The 12807-nt window shown below is 37.2% G+C and overlaps 1 protein-coding gene across 1 annotated transcript in view; it reads left to right on the top strand.

Annotated features, from left to right (window-relative positions):
• Positions 1–5637: 5637 nt before the first annotated feature.
• LOC126163012 (ubiquitin carboxyl-terminal hydrolase 7) overlaps positions 5638–12807 on the top strand; it is a 230674-nt gene continuing 223504 nt past the window's right edge. Inside the window, exons 1-4 of the mRNA XM_049919876.1 lie at positions 5638–6044; positions 6325–6408; positions 6490–6668; positions 10306–10402. Of these exons, the coding sequence (XP_049775833.1) occupies positions 5981–6044; positions 6325–6408; positions 6490–6668; positions 10306–10402 (424 nt within the window). The 5' untranslated portion in view covers positions 5638–5980. The remainder of the gene's footprint in view (positions 6045–6324; positions 6409–6489; positions 6669–10305; positions 10403–12807) is intronic.

Below are 12807 nucleotides of genomic sequence, written 5' to 3'. Positions count from 1 at the left end.
GAGCAGCTACCTCTCAATCAAGCAGCTCCTCAGTTGACCTCACAAGGAATGAGTGCACCCCACTTGCCAACAGAGTGCTCAGCAGCCCAGACAGTCACCCATCCAAGTGCTAGCCGAGCGAGACAGCACTTAACTGTGGTGATCTGACAAGAACTGGTGTTACCACTGTGGCAAGGCCACTGGCAACACAGTTATCAGCTGAGTAAAGAAAGAACCGAGTGGTTTGCTTTTCACTGAAAGAGGACAAATAGCTGCAGATTTTGCAGAAAGTGTAAAAACAGGCAGCCTGGAAAAAAAAATAGTTTTTCAGTGTACAGCTATTAAATAATGTATCCATTTATGCCCAGTAATGTATACATATCATGTAAACTGACTTTTTCCATGTCATTTTGAAAGGGTCATTCAAATGATCTATATAAAATACAAATAATAAACTAACTAACAAATATCAGATTAAGTTGATTTTTTTCTATTGTGTTATCTACATACATTGTGGAAGTGATGTAGTTTGTGTTCGCATGTTGCGAAATGATTGATACATACACATAATCTTTCTGATATACATTTCTATTTATTTATTTTCCACTTCAGTAATTCCTTCATGCAAGTGTGTCTCTAGGACATAGACTATGTCAAATTATTATAGAAATAAAGATAATTAATAGTTACAAGTCTTACAGTCTAAATCACATACAGTAGGATACATGTAAAGGTCAATACAGAAAACTCAGATAACAGTAGTAATAATAGTCATACAAATAAATAATAAGGCTTGTTCTCTAATTCATATTTAAAGCATTCTGTCAATAAGTGATGTATCATTGTAAATGGAAAATTCTAATGTGATGCCTAAAATTAAAAATAGTTTGGAAAGTATTACACTCTGTCAAAAAATTCCTGCAAAGAATAAAAAAAAAGTATTACACTCTGTCAAAAAATTCCTGCAAAGAATAAAAAGAGCTATCCAAAAGATAAAGTTTTTGCTGGTTTTTTGAATTTAGTCAGATCCCCAATGATTGATACGTATATGAACTGGAAGTTTAATGCATACTTTTATGCTACACTAAATGCATGCCTTTTTGTACCATGCGGATTTTTTATATATTTGTGAAGATCAAGTTTACTTCTTGTATTATAACCATGGCACATACTGTTTATTTTGTAAATTGTACAATTCTTGTTGGCATCTATTAGAATACATGCAAGAGCATCTAGGGTGAACTCTATCGATGATGACTGATGAGTATATTTGTTTTTGACTGGTTTCCCTAGAATATACGCCATGTGTCATAAATGAATGGAAATGTCCAAGGTACACAGGTCTGATTTTTCCAAGTCACAAACAGATGTAATTGAGTGAATGGCAAATGCTGCTCAATTCAGTTTTTTTTATATGCATTGAAGATGCAAACATACTAGTTTAGGTTGTTATTAATGTAAACCTAGGAATCTGGAAGACTCCATTCTAAATTTTCTTTGTCAGTATATTTTATGACGATATCTTCCCTTTTTTTGAGTGTTGTGTGAAACTGAATGAACTGAGTCTTGTTAACACTGAGAGATAGTCCATTTGAAGTGAATTCTTTATTCTTTGAATATAGTGGTTGTAGTCATCTCTAGAATGCGGTTCATTACTTTGTCAATCATAATAATTGGGTGATCTGCAAGTAAGGTGAATTGTACTCTTTTGGCTCATACACCATGGCAGGTCATTGATGAATATTAAGAACAATAAGGGACCAAATACTGAACCATGCGGTGCTCCACATTTCACTGTGCTTCAGGCACATGCCGTTGCAGAATTATTCAATACTGTCCTCTGTTTCTTGTCTTCTACATAGGCCTCAAGCCTATTTCAGGCACCATGCTTAACCTTTTCAAGTAGAATCTAGTGATCTATACAGTCAAATTTTATTGTTCATCAATTTGAGGATTTGGTAAACAAATGAGAAAATAGCCTTTTCAGTTGAAATGACCTTTCAGAGTCTAAACTGATTTTACTGAGGATAACCTGTTTATTCACACGAGCCGTAATCCTCTGGGATTTTTGAAAGACTTGCTAATTGAAATTAGCCAGTAGTCAGAAAGCTCAGCTTTATCACCTTTTTTTTTTAACAGCAGTGGTCCTGTTGTTAATGAGATTGTGTCTTTGACCATAAGTATAGGACTAGAAGTGGATTAAGACTGATATGGATGAGCTTATGGAAGAACACTGTCAAGAAATGACCACTGAAAAGCTTATGGAGTTGCAGTGTGTTTCACAGCAGGAAGCTGTGGAGAGGAGTTCTTCAGAGGAGGAGGAGGAGGAGGAGGAGGAGGAGGAAGTGGTGGTAACACCAAAGCAGCAATCTTCTAGTGCAATAAGAGAAATGCTGAAAGCATGAGATTTGATTCCATTGTGCACTGAAAATCGTCACCCCAATAAAACAGTGGCTACACATGCTACAAATTTATTTGACAATAATGCTGTGTCGGATTTATGTAAGGTGTTGAAGCATCGGTTGAAATAAATGACTATAGATGGCTTTCTAGTAAAAAAGAATTAGTTATGAATCGTGAATAATAAAGTACATAATAGTGTAAGTATAATTTTCTTTGAATAAATGGCATGAATAAGATGAAACACAAGTGTTTCACACTACGAGTAGATTCTGGAAGAAATTATGCTTGCTATGTGAGATTCCACTATAATCATGCATGGGTTTATGGGTAAAAGTTATGAAGCACCACCCTCCCCCGCCCCTTCTCACATTTTGTATTTTAAGTGCACAAATACTGTAATTTTTAGCTTGCTCAAACCGTGAAACTGTTTTCAATGAAATCTTCAATATAATAATTACACTTTACCACCAGGACAGTGAAGGGCAATACTTTTTGGGAACCAGTCTCCATATTAAATATGTCATTGATTTTTACTTTAGTGTAAGTTTTTATCCCTGTGTACTTTGGCATTTGGGCATGGAGTTTTAAATGATGTGTCAGAGGTTTAAAATTATCTCTGTTGTGAGTACTGTAGTTGTGGTACGTGTCAAGTGCATGTCAACTGGTTTTTACTGAAATCCTGTTCTGTCCTCTTAAAGCATGCTTGTATATTCTATGGGCATTTTGAGTTATTGATTTTCATTGTACTGTCATGACAGTTCCTGTATCATTGTGAGATGATATTTAGGTGAATAAATAAATATAAGAAAATCAGAAAGGGAGAAAATGGATAGTACTTTTAAATATCTGACCATTTGTTGACAGGATATCTGTAGCTTCGCAACACCTGTTCCTGATTATTTTCTTTTATAATACTAGGAGCCTCGTGATGTTTGCTGAATTTCCCTAGAACACTACACTATAACCAACAACCAACTCAAAGTAGCAGTAATAGACTATCTTCCTGGTAACTACATGTGTGACACTTGACAAAACACCATAACGAATGCTAAGGTATTCAGTTTATTTCCTAAGTTGCCTGAGTGTACCTTCCAATTTAATTTTTTTTCGAGAGTTAGACGTCTGAACTTTACATGGTTTGCTTCTGTGATATCCTAAACAAAGCAAGTTATTTTTATTTCATGTTATTCTAATTAGTTACTATCAGATTGCTTCATTTTGGTTTCAGTTAAGTTTTTTTTTTAAGTCCTTTTTCATGGAACGAAGAGTCAAGTTTTTTAAAAGTATTTTCGAAACTTTCTGGAGTTATTTTAGGCACCTCATTTGTAATCAGAACTGATGTTTCATCAGCAAATCAATATCAAGTGGTAGGTCATTTACCTAGGAAAGGAACATATAGGAAGACCATATCAAATCTTGTAGAGCTCCTAGGAAATTTTTTTCCAGTTTGAGTAGTAATTGCTTGAATCTGAAGTTACAATTACTCTTTGTTTGCTAACTGTTAAGTAAGAGTTGAACCACTGTAGAGCAGTATCCCTGATTCCATGCATCTGAAATTTGTGAAGACATAAGGAGCGGTTCACTGAATCAAAAGAACTTGTACGAACACAGAATATTTCTGTAACCTTTTTACCCTCATCAAATGTAGAGCATATCTTTTGAGCAAACTCACTGATGATATTCACAGTGTGGGTATTTTATCCCACCCACATGAGGTTTTGTTTTGGAAGATAATACTTCACCTTGAAGCAATTTTTTTTTGAAATTGTTTAAAATATGTCTTCTGTCTCTTCCAAATTTATGAAATATTTGTCATGTCTTGATAGGCTGTCATTTCTACATCTGATTATTTAAGAATTCATTGAAATAACTGGATATCTGAACAGGGTTTACTATAATACTTCCAAATCTAATTTTCAAAATATCTTGACATTTGTTCCTGATATCACTCAGCAACTGATCACACTGCTTTTGTCTTGTTTCTGTGGACAATGAATGTTTTATCTGCCACTCTTTTTTGGCCGTCAGTGCAACATTTCACATGTACCTTTATACCCGCAATTTTTTTTTTTTTTTTTAAAGCAGGTTTTCTGTTTGACTTTGGCTCACTGTGGAGCTGCCCCTTTCTGGCACTAGTTTTCTGCATATTTCACATTCATTGGCCCCAGCAACTCTCAAATTACCATCTTCACACCAAATATATAGCTTGGACTACGCTACAGACTGTCAACACTACTGAGTTACTGACATTTGTGAGGGAGTTGGGGGCTATGGGCACATTAGCACTTCCGAAACACACAATAAAAACCAATATAAACCAGGACACTCAAAAATAATTTGATTCCCGCTCCCCCCCCCCCCCCCCCTCCCCGGTTGTAATTTCTTTGAATAACAATGCAGGCCTGTAGCTTATAAAAATAAGTTCCACTTAATGGACTAAATGCTGTGATCCTCAATGAAAGCACATTTTACTTTCAACAAATGTTTAGGTATGGGAGATAATCTTTAATTTTACTTATACTGTACGCTATGAAGTCTCTGTACATTCACAGCGTCAAAATTAATTGAACAATTAAAATATTATATTTGCAGATACAATTTAAAAGTAATTGATCCGGGTTTACAATTAATGGCGATCACATTTGGTGCAACAGCCGCCAAGGCAATGTCTTCCATGTTTGGTGACAGTAAATTTCATTATCATTTAGTGACCCAGTGTAATCCGAAACATTACATACTTAAACAAATACACTGAATGTAATGTTTCTAGCCATTCGGTAACACTGAACTGAACTTGAAACGTATTTTAATGCGGCGACTCCTTTCGTGATCAAAGTTTTTTTATATTATATAAAAATAATAACTTGTGAAGAGATTCTGAAATGTCTGTGTTATACGATTCTGTTGTTTATGTTCCGTCATTATTCATTTTCACATTGCTGTTCATGGTGACTTCATAGATAGTATGAATTTACTGTTTTCTCTTGCCGTAACATCACTTAATTCTCGTCATATATTGACGCGGTTGCCATCATTATCTCAACACGAGAGTTATTTCCAAGAATAATCGAAGTATATGTTTACATATAGAGATTCGATTTCACATAACCTCACACCGTCTTCCTCGCCGTTACGCTTCACATCGCTTCTTTTTTACTATACAGATAACACATTTCGTATTTAGCGGGCTTCTACTAATCAGAGATTGTCTTCGTGTCTTGTGGCGCTGAACCTAACCTAAACCCACTTCGACGTGAGTAGTCAAGAAGGCTGTGGGTCAAGAAGCGAGTCTTGCTACTTAAATGCGCCTATGAACCACCATTTTGTTTATTTTCGTGTGAAATTGGTGAATTGTGATCTGTGCAACATAAGTTTTTATATGTTTAAGATTTAGTGATTATAAAATTACGTGTATTATATATGGTTCGGTCGTTTCCCCTGGTAACAGGGGGTGAAGAAATCCGCAGACATTGGGCGCATTGCAAGTAAACACGTTAAAGTGACGGTGTCCGGTAAAAACTCAGTCGGTTCTGGGAAAGATCGTACAGTTAGTCTTAATTTAAAAAAACCAAAAATTCAGATCACGACAGTTGAAAATATGAATCACGTAAATGACAAGGAAAATCAAAATAATGACGTAGAGGAGATGGACACACAAGAAGGCAAGTTAATCTGACTTTAATTTACAGCTCTACTTTTGCCTTAGTCGCGCTATGCCATTAACAGTTCTTGCCACCAATTTGTAGAATACACGCAGGAGTCCTTTATTAATAGTGTCAAGTCACGTACACATTGCAGCAACTGTCATTGTGCAAACTTTATCTGTCGGCTTATGTTCGATATTGCCCACTCACCGCATGTCAGTTTTGATATGTGCGGGCAAGGGTAGTTTTTCTAAATGTCCAAGACTAAATGTACTCGTTCGTAATTTCGTTGATGCAGGTGGAGTAGACGGTGGCGGAGAGACTCAAATGAACGGTGAGACACAAGATCAAACCGTGTCACAGGACGCGGAAATGGAAGAAGGTAGGTGATTTGTGTTAGTTTAGGGTAAGTAGCAGAAAGGTAGCGCAAATTGAGTCTTAACTGTATGCTATGTTTATGCAGATGAAGCCCGTTCGGAAGCCACCTTCAGGTATACTGTAACAAACTTCAGCAAACTGAAAGACACACAATTGTCCCCTCCAACCTACGTGAGAAATCTACCCTGGAAGATCATGGTGATGCCAAGAACAAGTCCTGCACAAGATAGACAAAATCAGAGAAGTCTAGGTTTTTTCCTCCAGGTTAGTGTGTCAAGTTACTGTTTGTTCTACAACTCATGCTTTTAAATCATAGTTGAATGGCGACTTATATCCTCTCATCTGTTTATAACTCACGCCATTTTACAGAAGAGCCCTTATGTAATTGCTATTGGAAATATAAGTGGAATATACTTTTTTTCTTTAATCCATAACTGCAATTATGCCATTGCCCATAAAATGCACTATAGATTCAAGTTCTGTCTCTCTCTCTGCTGTCCATTTATGTGAGGAGGGTCTTAAAAGTAATATGCTACAGCATATCATTCTGTCTTGGTTGAAAGCAGTTGTGAAATAGTTATTTGGCAAATATGAAGAGATGTTATTGTTTTTAATGCGATGTGAGGGGAACCATAAAGATATCTTAGTGATGCTGAACATTAAGGTCAGGGTGGCTAGTGTGCAGTAAACTATAGATTTTGGATTGTAACTTGCTTTTTATAAAAATATGCTATTTCACTTATGAACATATTGAAGGTATTTTGATGCCCTTTGTCAAGGCCCTGTGTTATTATTCGGTTCAGTTTACCATAGGGAAATTTCAAGGAAATTTATGTCAACAAAAAAGAGTTACTATGGCTTACAGTTTCATTAATTGTATCTTCAGCATTAGGGAAATAAAGTGGCCATCTTTTATATGCATATAAAAATCATACAATTCAGAAAATGGAAGAAAAATTGAGGCTGAAGATACTGTGAACAAGGCATTTTTTAGATGAACTGAACTAACTCAGCTTGTGGAAATACAAGGAAGATGAACCTTCCCAGTATTTACCTTAAGTTGTTTAGGGAAAACACAAAATACTTTTAGTTGGATGGTGGGGCAAAGATTTGAAACCAGACTACCAAATGGGAATGCAGTACAACAATCAGCTTTCTCAAGTACTGGTTGAGCTGCTTTTGTCTCAGATGAAAGGATACAAAACTTTGAATAGACCAGTCATGCTGTCCATACTTCCCTCTTTTCCCCCTTAGCATGGTGGAAAGTAAATGAACTAGATTTTCATGCTTGAAATGCAAAAAGCACTTTCGAAGGTGAGTCTTGGTGAGAGGGTGCATCAGATGGTGGTGGTGGTGGTGGTGGTGGTGGGGTGGTGGTGGTGGTGACCGGTTGGCATTGAAAATGAGAGCTTTGTGGTAGCTTCACAAGTATGCAGCCACTAAGCTACTGCTTGCCACATCTGTGTAAATCAAGTAGGAGAAAATTAAAATATATAGTTTAGTAAAAAGTATCCTCTGTTGCTTGTATTAGTGATGTGCTGAGTACATAATATGAATGTTACGCAAGATACTTGTACATTAAGCTACGCTGGATGACATTTTTGAACATCCCTAAGTAGCTGTCAACTTCATCTCTAGTTGTGCTTAAAGTAATTGTTGTATATTTTGCTTCTCTCTTTTGCTTGTTAAAGAGAAGACAACTGTTGTGCAAAATGTGTGCCCAAAGAGTATGCTTATAAAACTAATAAATGATGTGTATCTAAAAGCATTACAAAAGTGACAACAGCATCCTACAACAAGGTAGGCCTATTTAACAACTAACATTTTAATTAAAATTGTATAAGCTGAGCTGGAATCACCATGACCTGCTGACTCTGTATTGAGCTAAGAGATCAACAAAGTTCACGGTAGCACCTGCCTGCTTTGACATGTTATGTAACTGTGTTGTGGTGTGTGATGTCATTGTAGCATGGCTTATTTGAAATAATGTTGGCAAAGGGTGTGTTGGAGTATGCAGTGGTGCTTTGTGTTTTGAGGAGTTTACATTTCTAAATTTTGATTGAGTGAGGTTTCTCATTGGACTTCTTGAGTGGCGTTTGTGAGAAGAATATTGAACAATTTGTTGCAGTTTGTTAGTGTATTAGTTTGTTGTTCACTATCATAGGCAGTAAATTTGTTTTCAGGTTGGTATCGTTAGTGCGGTGTGTTGTTTATGCTTATAATTTTATGGTTTGTTTTTATTTTATGGTTTGTTTTTTGTTAGTTATGGATATGACAGCACAGTTTACAGGTGTGCCCCTGTGTGGGAAAAAAGACAACTTGTTGACCAAGTCAGTTCCTACAGGTTAGTTGATAAGTGTGTGGATTTTTAAGTTTGTGGGTAAAGCATGGGATTCAACTAAGTAGCTGGATTTCGGACTAGGACACTATTGGTGAGACAATGTATGACATTCTATCTGGAGGAGTTCCTGATTTGAGAAGTTTGGACTGGATGTTCAAGTTATTGTTTTAATGACATACTATTTTCACTAGATTAACAATGTAGGAGAAGACACATTAAGCTGCAGACAGGCACAATAAAGACACTTGCGTAAAGCTTTTGGCCATAGCCATCATCAATGAAAGAAATTCACACACCATTCTTGCATACAAGCAAGCACATATTATGCACACGTGACAGCAGACTTGAACAGCTCGGGCATTCCAGTGCTAGCTGTCGGTGTTTTCCACCATGTATGTATGAGGAGTACTTGTGTGTTTCTCTTTTGCTGATGAAGGCCATGACTGAAATCTTTATGTAAGTGCCTTTTGATTGTGCCTGTCTGCAGCTTAATGTATTCTTTACGGTAAGCAGCAATCTGCCTCTACTACATTGTTGATTTTCCTATCTGACATTTCCATTGTTTTATATTTGCTAGATATGTATCGGCTGCTGTTGATTGATAAATGGTTTTATTTTCTATGATGTATATATGGTACACATGTTTTGTGCATAATTGTGTGATTCTTGTGTATCAAAATTGGTATCAGTTAATTTTGTTTTTGAGTTGTGTTGTAGTCGGTGATAATTATGTTGAGTTGTTACTGGTAGGTATCATGGAGTTTGTTTTATTTACATTGGTAAGGTTAGGTTTTCGTTACTAGTTATATCGACAAGTTTTGTTTTTGTGGTTCTGTGGACTTTGTATTAGCTGTATAGGTTAGTGTTATGTATTGGAATTATCAAATTGTATGTGGTTTTGTGGTCATGAGGATTTCATTTGAGCTATATTGGTCAAAAGGAATTTCTGCTACCAGGCTTTGGACCCATGTGTTTGTTCATTTGAGCTGTATAGGTCAAGTGAAATTTCAGATACCAGCTTCTTTAGGTTCTTTTTTATTGCAGCTATGTTGATTACTGAGGATTTTGGGTTGATTTTTGCACTAGTATTTGTTTTGGCCCATTTACATTATTCTGGTAGTAGTATATTTAGTTTTTCCCTGTCTAAAACCCCCTTAATTATCATGGTTGCCCCATTGGTTTCACAGTTTTTCTGCAATTAGATTTTTTAATTACGTGTGTGTTGACATGTGTAGTGATCGCTACCATGGTTGCAATATTGTATGTGTGGAAATAAGGGTGTCAGCTATATTCATGATGCTGATGGTCACAGTTGGCAGGTGGTACCACAATCTGTTTTTGCTGAGCTTTGTACCCTACTTTGAATGTAGTAAACAAGAGTTTTTCTCTTGAATGCTAATAACAATTATAGATTCACAAGATTGGGATAATTTTTGTTGGGTAACTGACATATTTTGGTACAGATGAGTTGTCTATGAAATGTTATTTAGATGATGTAAGGCATGTGAACTGCAAATTAGATATATTTAATACATTCTGAATTTCTCACATTCTCTGTAGTGTAATGGAGAATCAGAATCAACATCGTGGAGTTGCAATGCTACTGCCGAACTGAGGTTGCTGAGCAATAAGGAGGGCGTCCCACCATTCTCTCGGAGTAAGTCTTTGTTTATTCGATTATATGCATGTGCCAGGTGAAAGTGCACACAGATTATGTAAATTTGTTTGGTTTAAAAATTTGAGTTTTCATTAGATTTGGTGGCTTTAAGAGGCATGGATTATCTCTGTTTCGGCTTATTGTGAGAAAGTTAATGATAAGTTGGGAGATTGGCAGGCTATTAGTGCTAAGTCTCATTAAAGGTAATATACTAGACATACAGAAATGTTACACTATCTTAAATAGTGTGTACCGTTTCCAGTCCTTGGCACTAGAAGAAACTGGATAAACATCAAAGACATATGGACAGTGTGCGACAGTTATGTTTACTCATGATGAAAATATTGCAGTCGAGCCTGACAATTTACAGTGGGGGAGACTGCAAGAAAAGGGGGGGGGGGGGGAGAAAGAGAAAGTCATTCTGCATGTGAAATGACTGTCAAAAATCCCGCCTCTCACAGGAGTGGATTCTATATGTTGGTCGGAATAACAAAATGATGGACAGTTAGTTGTTACAGGACAGCTACCGCAGCAGTAACCAGTCGGAGAATGGACTGTGACTCCTTACAGTCTGTTTGCATTTTCATATTTCTCTGTTACCTTGGGCCATTTACCAATCTGTTGCAGACAGTGCTTGAGGCTGGTAAAGTAAAAACCATGATTTGTTAGTTTTTTTGTTGTTGTTCTATGTGATGTATTTGTTTTACGTGGTGCAACATACTATAAACTAATGATGAAAATCTCTTTGGTTCCCAGCTGGGTGGCAGTGTTAAATTACTGCAACATTTTAAATTATGTCATTCTCATCATATTTGATGAAGTGTCAATATTTTAGATTCCATAACATTTGTACTGGCAGTATGCCCCCCTCCAGCTGGCTGAGGGTGGCTGGATGCTGTCTGGCCAGCAGGTGGGGGGGGGGGGGTGCGTGGTTGCTGTGGTGGGGGGTAGCGAGTGCATGTTCACATCTGTCTGGATATTCAAGCTGTGTCTTGTGAGATGGTCTTTACAGGGCACATTCTTCTTGCATTGCCACTAGTGAGATTCTGTGCTGCCTACTGTTGGTATCCTTCATCGCTGTTGACCAAATTCTCAGGAATCTGTATTTCAGTGTACTTATTTATGGTACTATCCCAATAGCTGGTTGCTTGGAGCAGCATCTTGGTGTTCTGAAAGTAAAAGCTGTGGTGTTACATGATGCTATGATCTGCTGTCATTGATTTATCTGTTTGTCCCAGTTGCACACACCTGATTGCTTCTCAAGGTGTTTTGAAATACATCACTGTGTCTGTCAAGTGTATTGTAGACCAGATTCACAGGCGATTTGGTAATCCCAGGTACATTCAGTTAAGTGAGTCTTTTTGCAGAGCTGTGCCGCTCTTTCGTCCTTGGTGGTGTTTGGAAGACAGTTTTTGTGTCTGATTTTTCAAGTAGCTGTGCAATTTTTGCTAAAACCAGTTCCAAGTACGGATGGGAAGTGAGTCTCATGTCTTCTTTTTCCTCTTATTGGTTTGCTGCATCATTTCTCTTCTTTGACTGTACTAATCAGTGCTTACAGTACTCGTTTTTTTTTTTTTTTTTTTTTTTTTTTTTTTTTTTTTTTTTTTTTTTCAGAATATTTCCTTCAGGTGTTATAGTTCAGCTGGGAGACTTTCTTTATCCCAGTTGACATGCCCGTATGTATCACAATGGTCAGCTGTTGTTGGATGATGGCAGCTTGTTGCGTGCAGTACAGGTCTATGTGAGCCTTCTTCGTATATACAGAATGGCCTAGTGTACCATCTGTGTTCATCAGTATGTCCAGGAAAGGGAGACAATCATTCTCATGTATTTCCATAATGGAAATAGTGTTTTGATGAGTGCTGTTACGGTGGCCCAGAAACTCATCCAGTGCCTGTCTGCCATGCTCCTGCACCACAAACAAATCATCCATGCCTGGCTGCCATACCACAAACATATTGTCGATACAGCAGAAGTTGTGCTGGGATCTCTGGTGATCGGTTTCAAGGGCCATGTCCTCAGAGTATTCTGTGTAGATATTTGTGATGTGCATTTTGTGTGTGTGTGTTGCTCAAGAAGCTATAATGTGTAACAGTCTTCTCATTGTGCCTGTCTGCAACTCAATGGGTCATCCTTATAGTGAGTAGCAATCTGTCCTTTCCCTAATATTGTTAAAGAAAAGGAATATTCATTCTATTTGAAGCCACAGAACAACATATGCTTAAAACAGCTCTACTAAAACAATTAAACCAGAACTGAATGAATTGAATTCCCCCCCCCCCCCCCCCCCCACACACACAATATCCCATGCACACACACCATTACTCCCTCCCTCCCCTCCCCCAGAAGGCCGATCCTATTTATCTGTATACCTAGAGATTTGGAAACCCAAGAAACAGACCTGC

Source organism: Schistocerca cancellata, chromosome 2 (assembly GCF_023864275.1).
Source record: "Schistocerca cancellata isolate TAMUIC-IGC-003103 chromosome 2, iqSchCanc2.1, whole genome shotgun sequence".
In the NCBI taxonomy this organism is placed as follows: domain Eukaryota; kingdom Metazoa; phylum Arthropoda; class Insecta; order Orthoptera; family Acrididae; genus Schistocerca; species Schistocerca cancellata.
This window is presented reverse-complemented; position numbering and strand designations above follow the sequence as displayed.